At 54.5% G+C, this 22739-nt stretch overlaps 6 protein-coding genes across 6 annotated transcripts; 3 read left to right on the top strand and 3 right to left on the bottom strand.

The window, feature by feature from the left end:
• Nucleotides 1-559: 559 nt before the first annotated feature.
• PG997_013496 (Urease accessory protein) lies at nucleotides 560-1599 on the top strand (the record flags this gene model as incomplete). The annotated part of the gene is made up of 2 exons (XM_066817810.1): nucleotides 560-600; nucleotides 675-1599. 2 exons carry the CDS (start codon nucleotides 560-562, stop codon nucleotides 1597-1599), a joined length of 966 nt encoding a protein of 321 aa, XP_066663502.1.
• Nucleotides 1600-2471: 872 nt separating this feature from the next.
• PG997_013495 (uncharacterized protein) lies at nucleotides 2472-9156 on the top strand (the record flags this gene model as incomplete). Its single annotated transcript, XM_066817809.1, has 4 exons — nucleotides 2472-6351; nucleotides 6408-7620; nucleotides 7721-8530; nucleotides 8583-9156. 4 exons carry the CDS (start codon nucleotides 2472-2474, stop codon nucleotides 9154-9156), a joined length of 6477 nt encoding a protein of 2158 aa, XP_066663501.1.
• A 923-nt stretch (nucleotides 9157-10079) lies between these two features.
• PG997_013494 (uncharacterized protein) lies at nucleotides 10080-11153 on the bottom strand (the record flags this gene model as incomplete). Its single annotated transcript, XM_066817808.1, has 3 exons — nucleotides 10080-10535; nucleotides 10577-11019; nucleotides 11105-11153. 3 exons carry the CDS (start codon nucleotides 11151-11153, stop codon nucleotides 10080-10082), a joined length of 948 nt encoding a protein of 315 aa, XP_066663500.1.
• A 685-nt stretch (nucleotides 11154-11838) lies between these two features.
• PG997_013493 (uncharacterized protein) lies at nucleotides 11839-13310 on the bottom strand (the record flags this gene model as incomplete). The annotated part of the gene is made up of 4 exons (XM_066817807.1): nucleotides 11839-12268; nucleotides 12342-12650; nucleotides 12724-13025; nucleotides 13077-13310. 4 exons carry the CDS (start codon nucleotides 13308-13310, stop codon nucleotides 11839-11841), a joined length of 1275 nt encoding a protein of 424 aa, XP_066663499.1.
• Nucleotides 13311-14517: 1207 nt separating this feature from the next.
• Nucleotides 14518-18925, bottom strand: PG997_013492 (GANP/Nin1/mts3/eIF-3 p25 family protein; the record flags this gene model as incomplete). The annotated part of the gene is made up of 4 exons (XM_066817806.1): nucleotides 14518-15488; nucleotides 15569-16029; nucleotides 16086-18453; nucleotides 18910-18925. The coding sequence occupies 4 exons, from the start codon at nucleotides 18923-18925 to the stop codon at nucleotides 14518-14520; spliced, it is 3816 nt and encodes a 1271-aa protein (XP_066663498.1).
• A 2026-nt stretch (nucleotides 18926-20951) lies between these two features.
• On the top strand, nucleotides 20952-22250 carry PG997_013491 (uncharacterized protein; the record flags this gene model as incomplete). The annotated part of the gene is made up of 1 exon (XM_066817805.1): nucleotides 20952-22250. The coding sequence occupies one exon, from the start codon at nucleotides 20952-20954 to the stop codon at nucleotides 22248-22250; it is 1299 nt and encodes a 432-aa protein (XP_066663497.1).
• Between the last annotated feature and the right edge of the window lie 489 nt (nucleotides 22251-22739).

Raw genomic sequence — 22739 nt, 5'->3', positions numbered from 1 at the left:
ATCCGTGGCCTTGGCTTTGGGTTCAGGCAGTGCCATACTCGGCTGTCAGAGGGACAGGTTTCAACCCATCCCATCACAGAAATGAATTTTAAGCGTCACACCTCTTGTTGTTTCATTTCGATCCGCAACCAGGACTTCTCCAGCTGCCTGCTGCCTGCTTGCAGCACCAACGTTGCGCTGACTGGAGCTGTCGGTAGCTGCAGGCGAGGATCCACGGTGCTTTTTAGTGGTTTGGGGCAAGGGGAGACGAGGAGGGGTCCGAGGGGATCGGGGGTAGCAGGGTACTTAGGGAACGTGGCTGGTAAGCTAGAGGGGCCTGGAGGATTCCTTGGCAAGCGCATAAAACAAGCCTCGCTAGCGCTTATAAATAAGTATGGACCAACCTTGTTCGTGCTTATCTTATCGATAATGGGCCCTGTTGCTGTGATTGGAAGGAAAAGTTCGAGGCCTAGCTAGGTTACGGCTGGAGGCTCATCAACTTCAACGAGGTTTCAGGGACGGGCGGGAATCCATACGACAATCAAGGACCAGAAACATACCCAGCGGGTCAACCATCGCGATGCCTCACAAACACACAAGAAGAGAGAGGGATCCCTCGACGTAAGTGACAATGGCAAAACTCATGGGTGGAAACCCGTCTTGCGACTAAGCTAACCTTGGCATCATGAGCATAGATTTGATCTACCGCCAACGCAAGTAGCCAAGTCCTTGCCGGTAACGAAATCGAAACGAAACAGTCGCCAGGACATAAAAGAGTCAAGTAAAGATGCGCCGCCCAAGAATGCGAAGCGGAAGCGCGAATCAAGCGAAAAAGACGATGCGCCCCGCGCTTTCAGACGGCTGATGGCCCTATCCGGGGGCAAGAGAACACGCTCCGGCCTGGATAATGGCGAAGATCGCGACTCAAAGAACAAGAAAAAGAAGGCGAAGGCCGCAGCCACTGCCGCGGCATCAACCGAGGCCGAGGTGAAGGAGGCTATCGAGATACCCAAGATCAAGCCAGGAGAGCGAATGTCAGAGTATGCCGCCCGCGTCGACCAGGCGCTCCCTCTTGGAGGCCTGATCGGCAAGACGACCAAGCAAGGCAAAGACCCTCTCGGCGGGAAGGTATGGCGCACAAAGAAGGAACGGCAGATGCACAAGCTCTACGACGAGTGGCGCGAAGAGGAAAGGAAGATCAAGGAGCAACGGGAGGAGGAGCTCGAGGAACAGGCCGAAAGAGAGGCCGAGGAAGAGGAGCAGGGCATCAGCTGGAAAATTCCCACGGAGCTCAGTGCCGCTGGGGGCAAAAAGGGCAAGAAGGGCAAGCGAGCCAAGCTTCTGGGCGAGTCCAATGATGCCGAGGAAGACCCATGGGCGGAGCTGAAGCGCAAGCGAGGTGAGAGGCCGAAGCTGCATGACGTCGCGAAAGCGCCCCCAGAGCTTCCTCAGCTTAACACGGCGAAACTGCTCAAGGTCCGCGGCGCAGGAGTCTCGGTGGAAAATGTGCCCAAGGCCGCAGGTAGTCTGAGAAAGAGAGAGGAGCTGCAGGTTGAGCGAGAGAATGTCATTGCAGCCTATCGGAAGATGATGGAAGGCAAGAGTAAAAGTGCGCAATAGGCGCATGGTTATGGGCTTTGTGCGGAGTAGATCATTAGAAGCAGGCTGCATCCTACCTAATTTGCTTCTTAGAGTCTGGCCACGAAAGGGGTCTTTGAAGCGATCGTCAACCTCCATTGTGTCATTTTCTACCGCTTGCGAGGCTGTGTACGTTGTTGGTTCAGTGGTTGATGTTGATAACATGATGATTGACAAGTAAGATCCAATTCCATGCTGACCTGAGTTGTTCAGTGTAAAGCAAACTCGAAAGTGATGAGTTGCTCCGGCACGGCACGGGGTGTATGAAGCGACGGTGAGGGGCAGACCAAAAAACCAGCCCCACTTCCTACCCCACGGTTGAGGAGCTCCAAAGCGGGTGTCAGACTTCGCTCTGGGCTTTGGGTTTGCCAAATTTTCATGCAGAACCGAACTTCGAGCCCAGCTGCCGGCCTTTTTCTACGCTCGATTTTTTTTTTGCTTCCTGCATTTACACGAACAACAACGTTGCTACGTTTTGGGAACCATCAACACACCAAACACAGCAGACCAGGCTGCGAAACTGAGCATTCCATTCAGATCCGGATTTAAGGCCTCACGTCAATCTGCAAGCAACTTGTTGTCGCGTTCGGAGAAAGCAGCGACCAAAAACTCACCTATAGGTCGACCCAGACCCCTGTATTTTTGCCAACCTGACCACGATTTGACCAACCTATTGAGCGGTATCTGAATGAAACTCGAATCAGCAGTTGGTCCGACAATGGTAGCTGTGCAGCCGTAGCTGCGCGACCAAACTACTTCCCACTATCAGGCGTCTGGGAGGTGGGAAGTCAACCCATCATCAGACACGCTTGCACTTATTGCCCCTAATTAGATGTACCAACGAAATCGAGACTATGGATCGGGGACTCGACGACTTGGTTGAGTGGCTTCTTACGGAGATTGGCTTCTCGGGTCTGCAAGGTAGGCTCACCTGTTTCGCTTGCCATATCCCGATCGTACTGACCTGTCGACCTTTAGGTTTCTCGCCTCTTCACTTGGTGAAGGCTGTCAAGACATTCTACACCCAAACTAATATCGAAACTGAAACTTCTGGTGCGGACACGCAGCTGCCGCTGCCTTCTTCTGAAGTTGTCAACAGCCAAGAAGTGGGTGAAAGCGACATCGTCCAAGCAAGTGTTGTCTGGAATTGGCTTACAGCTCGAAACGATGTAATCGTTGGCGACGATAATCGCTACAAAGGCATCTCCCTCAAGGAGGCACTCGATATCTCCGGCTATGTCCCTTCTGGAAACCTTGGCCAAACATCGGCCGGAGAGAATGAAACCCCCAAGCCAGCGGCTCAAGGTTCTTCGGCAGGCAACGAAGGTGCTGGCACTGATAGTCGACGACCCGGAAAAGCCGTCAGCAAGATCACACCACGCTTGCATCTGTCGGAGGAGAGGTTATGGAAAGCGATCACTGGTCATCAACCCGATCTCAAGAAGGTTCCCCAGTTCGAATGGCAGGCGTTAGTCGCCATTGCCTCTGTCAGGGAGGTCGGAATCCTTCAAGGTGACCTGGTCAGGCTCACTAACCAAGACAAGCGCTCACTTCCTACACGGACGGACGCACTTGCTCGGAAAGGCTATATCGTGAAGCAACCAGTAATGCTCCGAGGTTGTCGAACAAGTAAGATCTGGTTGGCCCAGTTTGCCCACCATGCCAAGCAGGAGACTATCAATGAAGGACTCGCATCTGCCAAAGTCGATTTGACCAGGGAAACCTTGACCAAAGACTGGGAGCCGGTTCCCTTCAGCCATTTCTGGAACGGCGCCAGGGTTGATCACATCGCACTTGCGCAGGGCTTTCTGGCCATAGTGAAAGCATTCGGCAAGATCAGGTACTGTGACATCCGTATCAAGCTCGATATCGTAGGGAAGACCTCACAGATGCGGGCGATGGGAAAGTCTTCGAGATGGTTCACGCACCGCGGCATCGTCGAGTTCAGGCCGATGAAAGCCCCTGACAGCAACCGAGTCTTCAAAGATTGTGTTGAGTTCATCCGTGATCCAACGGCAGAGGAATGGCAAGCCTTTAGGAAAACCCCGACAACCAGAATGAGATTGAAAGATCCACCTTCTCGCCGTAAAGACAAGTCAGCGGCATCACTTCACGATTCGGCCAAGACAGGCTCTAAGCTATCGCGCTCGGCTCAGAACGAGTTGAAAACCCAGCAGGCACTCATAGCGAAACTTCCCAGTCCAGCTATGATCAGGCTTTCGGCTTGGAACCCATACAAACCTCTCATCAACACTGTTTTTGACATCATCAAGCGTTCTGGTACGGAGGGCACATCGAACTTGAATATCGGATACTTCCTGCTAGGATGGCCTTATCGAAAATGGATCTTCTCCATGACAACTCTACTTGGCCAACAACGTGTACACCCCGAACACCTGAAACCCTTCTCGGTCACTGCACAGCTTGCTCGACGCGGGAAGACCATGACATACAGCTTCTTCGCAACCAGCAACATCAAGCCAGAAAACGGCAACGCCAAGTTACCCCTGGACGGAGAACAGCAAGAGACCGCTGAAAACGCAACAACCTCTGATGCTCCACCGACCGACCTTAACATCAAATATGGCTTCTCACGGCCGTCTGCGAAGGTGTTCTTGAGAAATTCCTCAGCCAAATACGTCTCTATGCCAAAGAAGCAGGAGTTAATTCCACCGATCGAACCCTCGGAACCCAATACACCAGATACACTGGTAATACATCGGACCCGTCGGCCTAAGAGATCGCAGCCCGGCCATGGAGAAGAGAACTCGGCTTCTGAGCAGCTTAGCGAAACGCCAACAAAGCGGAAACGTTTACTCAGGGGTAGAAAATCTTCGACTCCAAGTTTGATTGGTCAAGTTGAAGAGACGCAACCTGAACCCATGGATATAGATGGTCCTCAACCGGCTGAAACTGCCAGTGCTGTTCCTTCGTCGAGCCAAGTAGTGCCAGAATCCATGCCGCCCCCTCCGTTGCCTTCAGGGGTATTTTATGGACTGCCGAACTCGCTGGGTCCTCAAAAGACCAAAGGCCGGAAACGGAAATCGTTAGTGTTGGTATTCAGGCACCCCTCTCTGAAGAAATCGAGCGAGACCGGTCAGCAGAACGTAGCGCACAATAATACATTGGATACGAGCTCGGAACAGGTTCAACCAATGCCCAGCTGTGGTGCGGAGGATCCAGCAGCGGCTGAAAAGAATCCAGTCGCCGAAAGTACATCGATCGGCACCGAGCATCCTACTGCCCCTATACCCGAATCAGCTCCGGAAACCGTGCTACCAGCTCGCCAAGAGGATGCCTCTACTCCGGCTGAAGGTCCTGGACCGAATGTGTCGGCTGATCAAGAGGATGTCTCTACTCCTGCTGAGGGTGCAGCGCCTCGTAATAAAGGCTCTAAACGCGGCGACAAGCGATTCACCTGTGAGACGTGTGGTAACAGTTGGAAGAATACCAATGGGCTGGAATATCACAAGAAGAAGTCGCAATCTACTTGTAACCCGACTTGGGTACCGCCACCGCCTAGCCTTGAGATCCTATCAGTTCGGCGTGCAAAGCCAAAGGAGCGTTCCCTACCAAAGATGCTGACCACGCCTTCCAAGAGCCCCAAGGTAGACCAAGAGCGCTCCCAGTTGGTGCTACCCACCAAACGCCCGAACCGTGCTCGCCCTGAGACCCCGCAAGAAACACCACCTGTAAAAGGATCTCAGTCAAGCCAAAGCACTGTTCTGCTCAGCGTCGGGCAAATACACAATGGGCCTGGTCTTTCTGCAGCAGGAAAACGCGTTCTACCTGGGGCAAACGAAAGCTTCAGAGGCACTGAACAACTTTCCCACGTTCATACTTCGGTTTCTCAGCCGTCGGTGGCCAAAGCCAGTCCACTGGTACCAGAAACAGATATCGGTGCTGTGCTTCAGGGAAGCAATGCACGCCCCGTAAGTGGTGTGGCATCTGCAGGGGCTACATCGACGCCTACGCCAGTGCTTGATTTGCCGGATCGTGCAACGCCCGAGCATCCATTGTCAACTCCTAAACATAGTGTAACACCGCAAGCTCAAGCCTTGCAGAAAACACCGTCCAACAGCAGTAATATTGGTGGAACTGTTCCCGCGCCAGCAGCTCAACGCGATACAAAGCAGCGAAGTAGCAAGGCGACAACTGCACAGAGAAGAATACGCACGACGAGTCTCATTGAAGAGCTCCTTCGTGAGAATGGGGGGGCTTTCCCTGGCGATCATGCGCTGCATGTTGTGATCTCATCTATTTGGCCCCGGAGATTCAACGACGACGTTGACCCGCCCGATCAAAGAACTTGTGATATCATTGTTAAGAAGATGATAGGGGCTAAAGTCATCAGGCAGGATCATTATGGCTTCAGGGACTATCAGGGAAATGTTAAGTCCATATCGGTGATATCTAAAGCCAGTGATGGTCAAGGAGAAGAAGCGCTCACAGAAAAGATTCTGGGAATCAAGGCGAAGTCCATAGAGCTATACCCTGATCCTTATATCCCTCCTGGGCTGAGTATGCTTGGAGGGCCGAACCAAGCTGAAGCTCTTGGCATTGGAGAAACAGGATCGATACCTACCGCATTCACGAGTATTGCCAAGGGCTCTATACGGAAAAGCGTACTTACGCTTGATTATCATATGCCTGTAGAGGCGTCAACTCTGCCGCGGGGGTATCCACGACGGATCGATTCTCGGCGTCTGATTCCACCAAGAGAACACACCAGGAGTCAGTAGGACTCAGTCAAGAGAATCCGTGGCCTTCAAAACGACAAAAACTGGAAGGAGATGTTCAGGACAGCTTCAGTCATGCCTTACTTCAAGAGCCAGGCTTGTCTCTTCGCCCGGAATTCACATCGTATCCTTATCCGATGGCAACGAACGTGGGTGCAGGTCAGTTGGCTGACCACCAAACCGACGGTATGGAAATTGACGCCACCGACAATGCCCCTGGTCGTGGGCGCGGACGTGGCCGTGGCCGTGGGGTTGGCCGAGGAAGGGGGCGGGGACGAGGACGGGGCAACACCACAGGTCGTGGACGCGGAGCTGGGCAAGGACTGGGCCGAGGCCGTGGCCGTGGTGGCAAGCGTGTCAACGTTGCCCTCGATGACGATTATTTCGCTCGCCAAGCTAATGCTGCTAGATACACCTGGGCTTCCGAAAGCGATCTCAGTGTACTCTGGAACCTTGATGCAGATCTGCCCAATGTGCAGCGGGCCATTCAACTCTCGGAATCGACACGGGTGCTTTACCCCCAGCCCTCCGACTTCACAGAGATGCAGCAAGACGACTCTGATGACGATGACGAGGATAGATTCCTTGCCGAAATACCGCCACAGGGCGACGACGTCTTGTCAGACAAAAGTGACACGGCAGAGGCGTGTTCGAATGCCAGCCCCAACTTTACTATACGTTTCGCTCCCGCGAGGCGGATCGAAGCTCTTGGTGATGGGTCTTGGCCTGCAGAACTCCCGAAGGGGCCAAGACCTGGCGGCGTTGGTGAGAGTTTTGCCATGATCGGCAGATTCCCGACGTCGCAATGGTTCCTCAAGGAAAATCTGCCTCAAAACGCCCAGGAAATGATAAGTATGGCACCAGATGCCAGCCAGAGACCTTCACAGGCTCGAGGCCTAAAAGAGCCCAGCTATGAAGACTTTGTCCAAAATCTCATGGGCATTGAAGCATGGGAACTTTCATCAGAAGGCGTCTACCTGCAATTTTCTGGCACAGCTGCGCCCGAGTACAAATTCATATCTCTTGGTGTCGGCGAAACGCACACGAGCACCCTTGTGACGTCGAAACTTGAGTGGCAGAAAGACTTGCAGTACACGGCCGCCAATTTGCCACAGGACATCCTCGAGGCGCCGTTCGACGACGAGATATGCATACCCCAACGGGTCGGTTCTCTGGCAGCAGGTGAGCTCATGGCCCAGTCTGCTCCACCCCCCACGCATTCCAGAAAGATGCTCTCGAGCAAGGGACAGTGGAAGACCCCCTCGTAAGAAAAGAAAGTATACACGTCGACGAGGGCCGATAACAATACGTCGAGATATTGTGTACAAGACTCGTTCTCTTAGCGAACTACCTCCGCTATCCAGGGGTCGCTGGAACCAGCGCAGTGAAGCCGCTGCTGAAGTCGGTCTGTTTGATGGAGAACACCACCTGCTGGTTGCTTTTCTTGTGCTCAAAGCACTGGTTGGCGGCGTCGAGAAGATTGTCGATTGGGGAATGCTCATCCGGCTTTTCCCGCAAATGTCTCTTTCTGGTCTGAGGCGGTTCTGGTCCAAGATGGGGAAGGAGAGAAAGAGCTTCATTGACGCGTTCAATGCGCGATTCCCTGCCGCATTCTTGGAGGCCTACGAGCAGGGCAAGCTGCCTCCAATGGACTACGACAGCCTCGGGGCGTATGATTGGAAGACGTTGATCAACTGGGCCGCCAAGCTCAAGACCCACCAGCAAGTTGAACTCCCTCCTCGGCGAGAAGTGCTAGAGGACCGATACTCGCTTCAAGAGCCCCCCGAGATTGAAGCCAGGTGGCGCGATGAGTGGTTCGGACCAATAACGTCCGCCTACGCGCGCATCGATGGTTCCGGCGGCGAACCGTTGACAGTCCCCTTGGGTAGCGATTCCGACGATGATATTATCATGAAACTGGCAATCTCGTGGATCAAGGCACTCTGTAACAGCAAATCGCGTTGCACGGTCGGCGAGGATGTGCGAGATGGTCTAGCAAAACTTGGGAGGGCTAACATGGACAAGAAGTCACTCAACACTCTGCTCGAAAGGGCCGTGTCGAGTCTGATGCACGACCGAGTGATCTCTAGGGTCAAAGGCAAGTTCATGGGGCAGGTCTTCAAGCTCAACAACAACTTTGAGAGGCGTGCTGAGAAGCTTGCCAACATGGAGAAGTTTGCCGAGGCTTCGAGATTCAAATCAGAGCTGGACAAGTGCTTCCCGCAGCGGCGAGACCATGCTCGTGCCGCTCGATGCAAACGCCGGTACTATTATGGCCATCATCAACCTCCAGGCGCAGGGCAGGATTGTGCTCCAGCATGAGAATTTCCCGGATGTGCCCTTCGGCTTTGAGCCCAGCAACTATGAGGGCCGCATGTTCCCCAAGAGTTACTACAGCTTCGATGTGAGACTTACCCCTTCGGACAAGTACCTCTACAGCGAAGACATACCCATGGCCATCGAAGCCAACCACCTGCCCGTCCCCGAGAAGGGCCCTGTAGGCGAGCTCCCCATCTGGCGCGACTTCTTCGGCAACCTGGAAGCGGGGCGCTGGGTTCAGTACGTTTGCTTGGTGGTGTTTGCGCTCGCTACCAAGGGACCCCTCAACGCAAAGAGCGCCGCCACTCTGCTCCATCCAATGGTCGAGATCTTCGAGGTCAACCTGATTGTCCAGTGGATCCAGAGTCTAGGAATTCTAGAGTTGACTGCAGGTAACCACGGTTGGACAGTGGGCGAATGGTGGTGGCTCATTATTGGCAACATGGTAGACCTAAAGGGGAAGGGGGCTGCAACGGCATAGTTGTCGCTGGTGATGAGTTGGCGACCTCGGCACACTCGGCGACCTCAGCATACTCGGCGATGCTGATAGAAGCAAGGAAAAAACGGCTGTGAAGGGCTGAGGGCGCAGCGGCCTGGGCCGCACCATAAGCATGAGATACCCCAAAATGCAGAGTGCCACAAGCATCTGCTCTGTACAAACCCTTTGACATACGACAATATGTATATAGGATGTAAAGTCTACGGAAGGGAAGATAGTAAATAGATTTCTTGACAACCGACCCTTGAAGCCCTTAACTACTGTTTGCTTATCACATAGTTTGCCATCAATGGGCATTGATCAATGCTTTGGTGATTTTGCAACCCCCATTACCCCTCTAGACTAGTTTGCCCTGTGTCTATTGGAGAGCCAGTGCAATAGAATGGTTAAGCCATGTGTGTTGGGATGTGACCGGTGTTTCCTAACGCAACTAGATGGATGAGCAAACAGAGCTTCTTCTTGACGAGAAATGGAGGTTGTCTTGAGAAAGCCCAGCGTATTAGCAAGCAGGAACAATGAATACATGTGATTGGATCGCTTTCTGTTAGTTACGTGTTCCGAGTGTCATTTTAATGGGGGTCAGCATCCCTTTGAGCAGCGGCAAGTTCTCAGTATACCTTCACTCGCCTCTGGTCTTGGATCAAGTCCAGAAAGTGGTTGAAAACCCCGTATTGGACGCATAAGTCATGAATTCTACTGATACCTGCAGAGGGGTAGACAAGCTTCAATTAGGTAGAACACGATCGCGTAAGTTAGGAGCAATCGTAAGCTCCCTCCCTCCATATACCAAAGTTCAAAACGCCAGGCGCCACGCCGTGCCAAATGCAACTTATCCCGTAAATGAAATAGTGTTTCCCTAACCGGGGCGTCACCTATACCCGTCCTGCTGGCCCTCTCTCCGGCTCTCAGTAACCCACCAAGATCTTGAGGAGCATGGCGATCAGCAGACCCACAAGCACCATGATGGCGTAGTCGATCCATACAGGCACGTCGGCGTTAGCACCCCTGTTTTGGTTGTTCGCCATCGGCCACTGCGCAGCAGCCACCGGCGCGTGGCCCGACGCGGGCCCCGGAAGCGGGATCGTCCTCGTCGGCTGCGGCACACCCTGGCCCGGTCTCGCAGCCGGGATCGGCGCCGTCTGCACGAAGCCCTCGGCCAAGTGCGCCGCCTCGGCTTCCTCCTCTCCCGCTGTAGCTGTGCTGGTCGCCGGTGTCGCGCGCCCTGCCGCACTGCCACTACCACTGCTGCCAGCATCCCCCGCCGCCTCGGGCGCCTTGGTCTTCTCCATCATCTCGTCGCGGAAGCCCATCCTCAGCTCGGCGGGTATCTCGACCTCTTCCCTCCTGCGCTTCTTCTCGCCCTCTCCTCCTCCTCGTCGAGGCGCTGGCACTCCATCTCGACCTCCTTGATAATGTTCTCATTACTCTTGCCGCAAGCCGCGCAAGTCCAGCCGCGGGACTCGGACGCGAGCCGTCGCCTCACGTTCTCGGCCGAGTTGAGCCCGCCGATCTGGCCCTGGGCGTCCGTCTCCATAAAGGCGCGGAGGGCGACGAGGGCGGTGCGGACGCCCCAGGCGGGCTGCCACGTCTCCTCGTGGTGGCCCGAGATGCTCAAACAAATCTCGCGGTTGGCCTCGAAGCGGCCCGACGGCGTGCTGAAGCGGAACATGGGCGGGCGCAGCGGGTACGTCGGCGGCAGCACGATGCGGCCGTGGTAGATGCCCTCGGCGAAGGCCGAGTGCGGCGGCCCGCGCAGCGTGAAGTGCCACTCGAACAGGTCCGTCTCGAGGGGCGTGGCGGTGTAGTCGGGCGAGGGCGAGGAGGAGAGCTCGGCGGCTTCTTTTACTGTTGGCGTAGGTGCGTCTGGTTAGCGAATCATGCATTTCTCTACTGCCCGCCAAGATGGAACGAAGGGAAATTACAAACTTACAGATGCGCCGTATGGTGGGCGATTTGGAGTTGAACTTTGGTGTTGCCATGATGGCAGCGATGGAATGTGCAATTCGAGGGGAAAACCGGCGGATCAAGTTGGATAGATGAAGAGGTGGTGTTTCTTCAGGTCGGTGGTCAGTAGCTTCAGCTCCCACCAGCGGTCATGAGGTAATATAATGGACAAGTATGGTGTAAGTTCCTTAGGTCGTGGGGAGGTATGTAGTTGGTTGAGCAAGTGATGTAGGTTGACGATGCGCCAATCTGTTGCGACGTGTAAAGCCAGGTGTCGATTAAGGTTGGGCTAGCGGCCGTTGAAAGAATGACGACAGCTGAGGTGGCATTGTTCAGGTCCAGATCCTCAGCTCAACACGGTAACACCCCGCCTGCCCGCTGCTGCAGTTGACAGGGTCCCTGGAAACTTAGAGGCTATAAGCACTAATTTTAGCATTCCAGTACCCACCTGAGGCACTGACGAGTTTCAAAAGCAACTCAACATTTACTGTAAGTAATCAACTGCGGAAAATCAAATGTAACTATTGTGCAAACTACCGGATCGAATTATCTGCTGCAGTGAACCGGGTCATCTAGCCAGAGATTGATGGGCATCGCCACCTCTGGCAACAGCATCTATTGTAAAGTCGCCCTGGCATTGAGTTCAGATTCTCTGCCCAAGTAGGTTTCTGCCGTGTGCTAAAATCACAGTGTGCAGACCCCTCACCACTCAGATGCAGCCTACCAGTGAATGTCCCGGAATCCCCCAGCAGAGCTTGCTCGTGCCGAAGACCTGGGGGAGACGCCACCGTCGTCTTCGCTGTGCTGCTTAGCAGGCGTGGCAGGTCCCTCAATGGCCTTGTGGCGAAGCTCAGGAACGAACTCGGCCAAGATGTTCGGCGGAATCACATAGTGAGGGACGTTGAAGGCAATACCGTCGGGCCTGGCCATGAAGACGTCAATCAGTCCGCCACTGACGTTGGCGATGAACTCTCGGAACAAGTCGGAGCCGCGGAGCCGGCACTTCTTGCTTGACGACTCGGCATGGACGATGGCGTCGGTCATGCTGGCAGAAAGGCGGGAGCAGTAAGGGCAAGAAATACGGATGCCCTTCTGATGGGCCGGAGACTTCAGGTGAGTGGTGAGTCCTGCAGCTCGCTCAAACTTCTTTCTGTCATCATGTCAGCAAATGGCACCCTCCAGACGCACACCGATCCGATCCGATCCAGGTCCAGTGGACTTACCCGCATCGAAGATGGGGACACTTGTACTTCTCAAAGACAGGTTCGTAGAAGACGGCCGGGTTGTAGCCCTGCTTGTTAGGGTCGTTGACGCGATGATCAAATCGCTTGGTCATATCGACCGGCATGTCACTATGCTCCTGCTCCAGGTCGCGGAAGAACTGCTTAGGGGTGGGCCGAACGTCGGGATACACTGGGTCCTCATTGGATGCCCATGGACCAGCGTCGCGTCCGTCGTCCTTCTCCTCGAAGGCTTGGTTGAGGGCGGCCAGGTTGTCTCCGGTGAGCAGGTCGGGCGCTTGGTTGACGCCCCTAAGATACAAGTCGGGCTCGTTCTTGGGGGTCTCGGGCTCGTTCTTGGGGGGTCTCGGGCTCGTGTACCAACGGGAAGTCATAATCCTCTTCCCACTCGACAAAGTTGCGAACCACTCTGTCGGGCTGGAACCAAGGACGGATGTCGGCATTGACTTGTTGCTCGCTCATCTCGTGGAACAAGTTGTCCTCGTTGGCCGGGTTCATACTGCCCAAGCCCTTGACAAAGTCGACTCGTCTCTTGCGGGCCTCGTTGATCATCGCGAGTTTGATTACTCTGCATTGGTTGGTCTCAATGTGCTTCATCAGGCCACTAGGGCGGCGGAAAGCCGAATTGCAGCCAGGGCATACGAGTTCTTGCTCGGGTACATGTCGCTGCGTTGCAGGTCAGCAGCGTACTCATCAACAGCGAAGAAATCATATTACCTCAGCATCGTGCTTGAGCAAGCTAGTGCCGTCGTAGAAGTTGATCTCGCACTTGGTACATCTCCAATGCGACTTTCTGTACTGATGCTGATGGAGTTCGGTAGCGGAAGCAAAGACGTCGTCGCATTCAGGTCGGGGGCACGGGTGGGAAGCAGTCTGCTGCTGGGTTGGCGCTTGAGAGGCATGACCGGCAATACCGGCGGCCGAGAAGGGAATGACGTTGTTGGCTACCATGATTGCGGCCACAATGTGTGAGATGTAAGATTCTCCCGGAAGGGCAAGATGAGGAGGAATATTAGCAGGAAGGGAAATTTGACTCGATGGTCTTTAAACAGATTGCTGCCCACTCTGATCGGTGATGTGCGTTCCTGCACATTCAATGTGAGGTGCGAAAGTTTGGGAAGATTGGGAAGTAAGCGGGATGAAAGGTATGCACCTGCTTGAGCAGAAACAACGGATCTAAAGTGAGGCCTACAACAGTGGAGGTGCCACTTTAGCTGGCTCGAAGAAGGCACTCAACTATTGTGAGGAATAAAGAAATCGAGGCAGTCGCCGTTGCCTGCCTTTTGCCAACACCCCACAACTTACCAGTCGCCCTGACGATGCGATGAAGCTGGGCTGGGCCATGGAAAGAACCACCTCGACGAGGAGGGGTTAACATGACATTTGTCGGCGAGAATCCTGGGCAACTTACCTTGCAATTCAAACCCTCGTACCTAGGGTTGAGGCATCCCGAAAGCTGTACTCAACACATGAGGTCTGGAAGGGGGAGCACAGGAGATGTACATATGTCCAGGCCCAGGTAATACGATCCTTATTGTATATCTCCAAATAGGCATGTGGCTTTTAGTCCAAGTATCATGCCGTAAATACAAGTTTGGAGGAAGTATCATCTTAAGACACGGGTTGGCTGTGAAAATATACGAGCTACCCCTATCTTGGCCTATCATATAACACCAGAAGTCCAAAATCTGGCCAGATAGACGCTTTTCATTATCGTTTTCGACAAGGAATAGCAATCGGGGTAGAAAATCGACCGTGAATGTTGTGGACAAACGACGAGGCCGAGCCACACCTGCAGGCACAGCATAGGCAAACATCCATTGAATGTTCCGACATTGATTCAACGAGCAATCAGCAGTGAATCAAGGGCTATAAACACCGAAAAGCTATGTTTACGTAACCACATGCATACTACATGTACAGTCACCGAAGACAGCAAGCATCACTAGGCAACCAAGGGCAAGAAACATTGTCAGTCGGTCATGCTTCGTTGAATTTCCAACAGCACAATTGGGGTATCAATTAGGTGCCACCGCACCTCCCTAAGATCTAGAAGAACGCCGTGCCATGCAATATTCCGCTGATGCTTTGTCGCAATCTTTCTCGTACACATGTCTCCCCCAAGATTCGTTATACTATGTAAATTTTCCTCCTATCATCACCCCAACTTCTTTCTCTCATCCTCCACTTCCTGCAATAGCCCGTTCATTTGTGCAAGGAAGTCCGCCTCTGACTCGTCGTCACTCTTGGCCCGTTTACGGCTGGGGGCTGACGCTTCGCTTCGGTAGGCGGCCAGGTCCTCATCTTCGACCTCATCAGGCAGTACCACCGGGCGCTTGCGTTTTGAGGAGACACGCGAAATAGCCGGTGACAGGCTGCTGTTGTGGCTGCCATCTAGGCCATCGGTCACTGCAAACAAGCTGTGACGCTGCGCCTCGCCATTGGGTGTTGATACCAGGGAATCGCTAGGCTCGCTTTCAAGTGCGGTGCTCTTACGGAACTTCTCCAATGCCTCTGGCTGGTACGCATACTTGTTGTCCGGCATCAGGACGAGACCATGGACCTTGTATTGCCAGTAAGGGTCCTTGACTCGGCTCTTCTTGGTCTTCTCGACGCGGTGCTTGTTGACCCCAAGGCTCGATCGGAAACTGGAACTGAACGTCGAATTGCGGAAGCTGCTGGGAGGCACAGATTGTGAGTCTCGGCCATTGGCCAAGGCCATGAGCTTTGCCGTTTTAGACCCCAGCTTGGCAGTGGAGGCAACAGAGCTACGGCTGACGGGCCTCATGCCATGCTTCTCACGCCGGCGGTTTTCACCACGCCGCAGCATTTCCGAGGGGAGCATGGTGAGAGGCTCGTCATCGTCCGCGGCAGCCTCGCGAGCGGCAGCTTGTTCGTCACGCATCCCCTTGAAGACGCCACTTGCAAGCAAGGCCTGTTCGATATCCTCGTCTTGTGACTGAATCGACTCCCTGAATTCCTTTTCTCTCTTGGATTTGTTGAGTGCTTTGCGGTCGCGGACCAGCTGAAGAGCCTCTTCGTGCCTTTTCTGTTTGGCAGCTTCTTCTTCGGCCCTTCGTGCTGCAACGCTCTGCGGCGAGTTCCAAGCACGAGCCTTTTCCTTTCCATCTGGATCCGCTTCTTCACGCGCCGTTTGCGGAAGATGTTGAGCCACCTGTAGAAATAGGTCACGCTTAGACTGTACGTACGGAAGGCCCTGGCCTCGGCCCACGACTTCTCATCCTCTTCTTGCCGTATGCGCTCGTCTTCCTCGGCGCGGAAGGTTTCCCATACTTCTGTAAGGGTTTCTGCTATCGCCCATTCCTCGAGGTGGTCCTTCATCAAACCTCTGTCTCCCAGCACATACCATTCTGTAAAGTTCCCCATTGGGTCCTTGTGGGCCGGGGCAGGAGGCATCGTAGTAGGCGCAGGGGCAATGCTAGGCGAGGCTGTCGATGCAAGCGACCCTAATGTACTGGGAGCGGGGGATATACTGGCTGCTGTGGGACCAGAAGGGAAAGGCGATGATGTGCTGGGTAAAGGTGACTGTGGTGCTCCCAAAGGAGCGGCAGGGCTCGTGGGTTTGGGGTTGGCCATGGTGCTGAAAATAGATGTGGAGGTTGAGTTGGTTGTTGAAGTATCCCCAAGTGATGTAGGCGATGTGCCAAAGCTGGGAGGCTTAATACCGCCAGTTGAAGGTGGAGAGGAGCCGAAAATCGAGGAGACTGGGGGCTCTTCTCTGCGATACTGCTGGAAACCTCGGGTGGATTCGTCGCAGTGGGCGCAGGCTTGGCGGTACCGAATATAGACGGTGTATCGTTTGCTCCTGGTGTAGTGGTGTCCTTGTTGAGGGACGCGAATATACTGGGGGTTGACTTTTGCGTTTCTGAGGGAGTCGCAGCCGGACCAAGGAATGTGCTGTCCCCAAAGGTAACCTTTTTGTCTGCCTTGGGTTTTGCTGTCTCCTCATGGGTTGGCGTTGCTGGCTTTGAGGCCCCAAACAGATGAGCGAAGGGGTTGGCAGCAGATGGTGCACTTTGTGCGGTAGCAGTCGACAAAGAAGGCGTCGTCGAGGCAGCCGAGCTTGGCTGTGAAAAGATTGACTGTCCTGGAGGCACCCCAATGCTGGACTGCGGTGCCTGACCAGCGGTATTCGAGAAAAGCGATGGCGTGGAGACAGGGGCGGGCTGCGTCGGTGGTGCAGGGACTTCGTTCTCGGTCTCCGACTCAACAATTTCTTCAACCTCACTCATTGCTTCACCAGTGGCTGGTGTACCCTCCACGAAAAGGCTCTCCTCGTCGTGGTCCGCCTCGGCCATCTCTTCTCCAGTGATTTCGTAGACGGTCTCGTGGATGATTTCGGCGAGGGGCCTGTCGCTCCGCTTACGTTCGACCAGGCCGTTCGAAAACGAATGAGGAACGCGTGGTTCGTCCATCCGCTGTCGCGGGTTGAGGACCAGATAGCGCCGGTTGTTGTCCTCCTCGAACTGCAGTCCATGCAACTCGGCAAATGCGATAGCTTCATCCTCGGTGTCGAAATAAAGTTTTCGCCGGAGGAAGTCGGGGGTCAGGTCCTTGGGCCCATCTCTTGGCCTCGAATATGACTTCTTGATCACCTGAAGCATCGACTGTCGGACCATGCTGAAGTGAATCTCGGCGAAGCAGGCCATGGTGTAGGATATCTGCGGCGATCCAACAATGGAGAAGAAAATCGAAGCAACGTTCATGGCCATGTCGGCAGGTGCCCACGGGCTGAGGGGCCCATGAAGCCTTGAAGTGTTCTCGATAGCTTCAACCAGGCACATGGCGGTCCTGACCCCATCCGATTCCCATAGCCATTCGGGCCACCTCTGCACCTTCTCCTTCAACCCCGTCTCGTTCGCAAAGAACAAGGCGTAGTATCCGCGAAATTCGGCCTCATTTTCGCACTTGATTCCAGCTGTGGCGCAAGAGTCGTATGCCTGGTCTAAGGACATCAACGTCTTACTGAGCTGCTCGCGTTCTTGCTGTTCACTGAAATCTTCAGCAGCGAATCCAGGCTGTGAAAGAAGATGCAGTGACGTCACGTGGAATCTCGCGATGGTCTCCAGGCAGTAGATGTGATCCATCACCTCCTCCGAGTTCATGGCAGGGCCTTGAGGGATGAAGTCTTTCCGGATCGCTCGCGTGCGATCCCAAAGGAAATGATGCCGGGTCGCCAGCAGATCGTCCGTCGGAATCAGCTGGTCTATCATATAGTCCAGTGATCGTCTCAGCGCTGCGGGCGATCGTACGTCCATTGGCAAGGGCAACTCCTGCCCAGCTGCAGATCGAGCCAGTCGCGTCACCATCTTCGTTGGACACGGTATCATGTCCCCATTCCTATCCACCTTCTCCGCCAGCTTCACGTCGTTCTCCGTAATCCGAATAATCTTCTCCCATTCCGGGCACATTTCTTCGCAAATACCCTTGAATATGAGTGCTTCGTCGAGACGCCGTTGTTTTCCTTCCTCGTCCACCAAATCTGCCTTGACGAGTGACTTGCGAGCCTTCTCGCGGTAAGCTTTGTGCTCTTGGCGAAAAGTATCCATCGCAGCCCTCGAGGTACGGGCACCCGGGTCAGAGGGCCATTTCGGGGCTTTGACTCCATCCCTAGCAAGCTGCGCCTTGATCGTATTGGCGAAGTCTTCACGTCCAGCACCTTTTGGCGTATTGCGGCCATTCGAGTCCACTTGCCGGTTTTCTTTGGGTTGTAGGTGATTGGCCGATTTGGGGGGTGCCGTACGTTGTTGCTTTGGCCGCCCTTGCTCCTCATTGCCTCCCTTGCGTTTTCCGTTCACCTGGCCATTGGGGTGGCCATGAGCTAGCCCCGCAGGCTTCTGGGCCAGAGTGTTGTTTGCTTTGAGAGTGTTCGCTTGGCCGAATGCAGGAGCTGGCGTTGCGGCGGCCCCGGTCGCAGGAGCACCAAATGGGTTCGGTTTCGCTGCTGCTGCAAAAGGGTTGGGGGCTGGCGATGGCGCTTTCGGTGCGGTGTCTACACCGGAGAACGGATTGAAAGGAGACTGCGAAGGAGCGCCAAAGGGTGCACTCGCCGGCGCCACAAGCGAGGCAAAAGCTGCATTTCGAGTAACATTAGTGGATCGAATATACACCTACATCGTTAAGATCATGTCGGCGATGAGGGGGTTTTCCAACGCGTAGTCTATGGGTCGGGTCGACATGATGCCCCCAAAGGATGACTGCTTCCGGCCACGAACTACCCATCGATTGATGTTGAAGAAACATGCAAGGCGTTATCTCAGCCAGGTCGGACACAACAAAGCTGCCCGTCGGCCAGCCTGTCCTGTGTATCCAGCTTCCCTCATTGTCGTAGCCCTATTATTTCTCTCGCCGATCCGTCATTGCCCTAGCTAGGTCGGCTCGGATGGTTTCGATGGTGAAGGCCCAAGTCCCTATGAGCGTGGCGACTCCCAGCTGCTCCAAGGGTGTATCGCGCGGTCGCAAGTCGAAGTGAACAGGATAATTATGCATGGAGAGTGTTGATGGTTGAAGGAAAGGTCCGGGAACTCACGGTTCGGTGCAGCCATGGCTGTAGACAATCCCCAGCTCTTGCCTCTTGCGCCGGGTGTCAAGGGTATGATGAGGTGTGGTGATCGGTCATTGAAGTGGACGCGCCGCAGAGCTCAAAGACACTTCTTGACAGGGTTTGCGCTTGTTGGTACAGTCGAAATAGGCTGACGAAGGATCGTGGCGATGATGCGATGCGTTGGCAGTTGCGGCGAGGTTGTCGATTATGGCAAGGTAGTTGGTTGGCAAAGGCTTGCAATTGGCCCTGATGATGTTGTTGGAGTCGCGCTTTGTCGGCGATTGTCGGATGTGGGTATCCGATCTGACGTGAAGTGAAGCGAGAGTGTTGCAAGTGGAACGGCCGTCGCTTTTTTGTTTGCTTGACTACTAGTTGCTGGTGTCTGGCCGCGTTCGTTCAGGTCCAAATGCCATCTGCCATCTTGATGGAGTTGGAAGTGAAAGCGGAAAGAATGGGAGCTCTGACCATGAGCTCTCTCTCTGGGCCTTGACCGCCTTGCCCTGGGCCGGATTTGGGCTAACTCAATTGGCTAGAATCAAACAGAGGGTGGTTGGTAGGAGCATTGTCTATTGTTCGTAGCATCACCAACAATAGCGCTGCCAAGTATGTGGCCGACTGAATTGTTGAATAATGCGATTTTCTCTCTGATAATAAATCTTGGAGGTGTCCCCAACCTCCTGTCTATTACATTGACAGGTACCGATTTAGAAACCTAGTACTCAGGATCAAGTTGGACAGGGCTGGGCGTACGTATAAAGTGCGAAGGTAAGAAAAGATATGAAACTCGATACCTATTAATAAAATTGAACGTAGTATACTCTTATAACATCAACTTGGCAAGTGCAAATTGCAATTCGGAGTCGAAAGGACGGTGCAAAATGGAAGGCCGTCCATTGCAAGTACAACAAGCTGGTCATGGTGGGATGGCAGAAGTACATGTAGACAGTATGACCATTCACATTCACCCGACAGCCAGTATAAAGGAAATGAGGTCATTAAGTCCAGCCACGTTCGAGCCAACGCGCCCTTCAATTTGCAGACGCGGAATGGCTGGCCGCTCTGCCCAACTAGAGTCGTAGTCGTTGTCGTACTTGGGAGAGAGGCGTTGTTGGTATTGCACTCGATTGATTCATACATACTACTCCCTGACTCGGCGGCGGTCCCAACGTGACAAATTCCATTTCCATGCAGCAGGGCTAGAACGAAGTAAGAAAGAGGAACCTGTGAGAGAGCACTAGGAACCGACCCGGGCACTATTACTGCAGGGTACAAATAAATGCATGCTACTGCCGGGCACCCCAACGCACGCAGCGCGACTAATAAGGCTGCTTGCATTGTACGGCAATACGGGCAGGGCAGTTCTATTGATGTACTGGAACCCCAATAAAAAGTCCAAATCCCCTGGGTTAGTCCCTTGACAACTCGACTTGGCCAGTCGAGAGTTGCGTCTCACAAATAGAGACAACCATCTTCCGCCGTGACCTGTAGATCTTCGAACCCATCTTCCTAAACACCAAGTCCTCTCCGCCTTGTCTTTCGCACCTTGGCGGCCGTATTGTCCCGTCCAGTCTCCGACCACAATAAAGGGCTCTTCTACTTGAGCAATTTCGTGAACAAAAAACAATAGCCGTCACCTCTCCCTTCCGCTGCTGTCAGCCCCGCTGATGGAGACTTGTCCACGTCCGACACATCATCATCGCCCTAGCCCATCATCCATGTCTTAAGACGGTCGGCTGATGAACGAGGCTTCCTCGCGCGACACAACATACCAGCAGACCGGAAGTCCGACAGAACAAAGGCACACAACCAGCCCACCACGCACCCCCTTCAGCTCTCCCCTCGATACGATAACGTCTCACGATTGAGATCTGCACCACCACAGCTCGGTTGGCTGGCTGCGCTCATTTCCTTTCCCCTACATTGTCCGTCCGACGATTGCGCCCCCGAAACAGGGCAGTGCAGTTCAATCAGGCTGCGCACACAGGCAGCGTCTATATAAATAAGCCCCGTCCACACCCCAGCTTCCGATGGCTTTTCTCGAAGATCCGCGACTACGCCAGCGGTGGAACCAGATATCGCAAACAACCGAGGCGGTGACGGAGAATGCAGCGGCCGGTATCTGGACCTTCGGCCACACCTACGTGAACCCCTGCCTCGGCTCCCTCTGTTCCGTCTTCGACGGCTGTACCACCTGCTGTCTAGGCGACCCAGAAGAAAGAGCGCGGCGGCGGAGGGAGCGAGCGCGCGCGCGAGGAAATGCCGAGTACAGTTTCGATTTCTACGATGACTGGGATGACGACCTCGCGGGAGACGGCGGCGCCGGGCAAGGCAGTGGCGGGGTCGGCGGCATTCACTGGGATCGCCTCTTGGCCGGCACAGGTACAAGCAAGAAAGGAGCAGGCGAGGTGCACGAGCAGCCCCAGAGGAGGACAAAAGGCATGAGCTACGGAACAGGAGGACTGAGGCGGAAGTCGAGCACCGCTGAGGATCCGACCATTATACCCAGCACGCAGCCGATCGGCTTTTTGGGGAGGTTGCCGTTCAAGTTTGGAGGGCCCTTGCGGTACAAGCCCAGCGCCGCCAACTTGATGGACCACCCGGGCCGGCACGACCTCGAAGGAGAACACGAGCCGTTGCTAGGGTCCGACGAACACGATGCCCATTTCTTCATGGAGTCACCAACGCATAGTAGAAAACGGAGCGGCACGACTGGAAGCGGAGATACCAGCGATTCGTACCGATCGAGAGGCGACCTATTCCCTAGTGATGGAGAAGGGGAGGAGGATGCCATCCCGTTAGACGACGAATTCGCCGACGACTTTGCCGTGGAGCTCGACCGCGTTGACGACCGCTCCAGCAACAAGACGCGCAGCAGCAAGGGAAAACGCAAAGCCTCGAACTACAGCGTACAGCGCAGCGCATCGCGGACGACACTAGGGTCGACGTATTCCAGGCCGCCCTCGTTGCCCCCGACTCCCGAGCTGGTAGCAGCTGACTCATCCATACTAGAGGATCTGCAGGAAGAGGAAGAGCGGCTGCGCCAACAGGAAGACGAGGAGGTCGAGCGTAAGCGGCAAGCCGCCGCCCAGCTGGCGCTGGAGCGCGGACTTCACCGCGATAATATGCAGGTCGAGTCCGTACCAGAAGCTAAGGCCGAGATGGTAGAGGTCGATGAGGTGTATGCACCCGGACAGACAGCAGAAGTACTAACGGTTGGCTCTCCTCCTTCGATATCCGACTCGATGCAGGCACAACAAAGGCCGCAAAGTCCGCCGCCGCCGCCAAGCGATGACTTTGTACCAGCACGGCTACCATATTTCAAATAGAAGGAGTAGCGGTTTTGGGATACAGACAGACTCGCCTACGAGCCCGCAGTAGCACTGCAGGTTTGATGGTAGTTGAGAATGGACGTGAGCGTTCAGAAACTCCCATCCGCCAAACGAAATGGGCCGGCTTGCTTTTCCAAACAGAAGCACGTCGCAATCAAAGTGATATGCCAGGTCGAGCGCCGCCCCTGTCCTTGCCTGCGACAGAGTCGCCACGAGCGGACATACTGCAATCCACACCCCACCCGATTCCGAGGCGGACGAGGATGTAGAATACTATAATGAGCATTATGAGCCACGTTGAAATAAAGGCCAATCGAGCTATGAAGATGACAGAATGACACGACTTTACCCTTTCCTTGTATATAATTAACAGGATATCCCTACGGTAGCATAACATTTTGGCAATAGACACGGGGGTCCGGAGCGTTGGGGCCTGGCCCGCCGAGACATAGAACAGACACAGACCCGAGGACGACACCGAGACCG

This window comes from Apiospora hydei (genome assembly GCF_038363865.1).
Source record: "Apiospora hydei strain CBS 114990 chromosome Unknown utg000009l_segment0_segment0, whole genome shotgun sequence".
Taxonomy (NCBI): Eukaryota; Fungi; Ascomycota; class Sordariomycetes; order Amphisphaeriales; family Apiosporaceae; genus Apiospora; species Apiospora hydei.
This window is presented reverse-complemented; position numbering and strand designations above follow the sequence as displayed.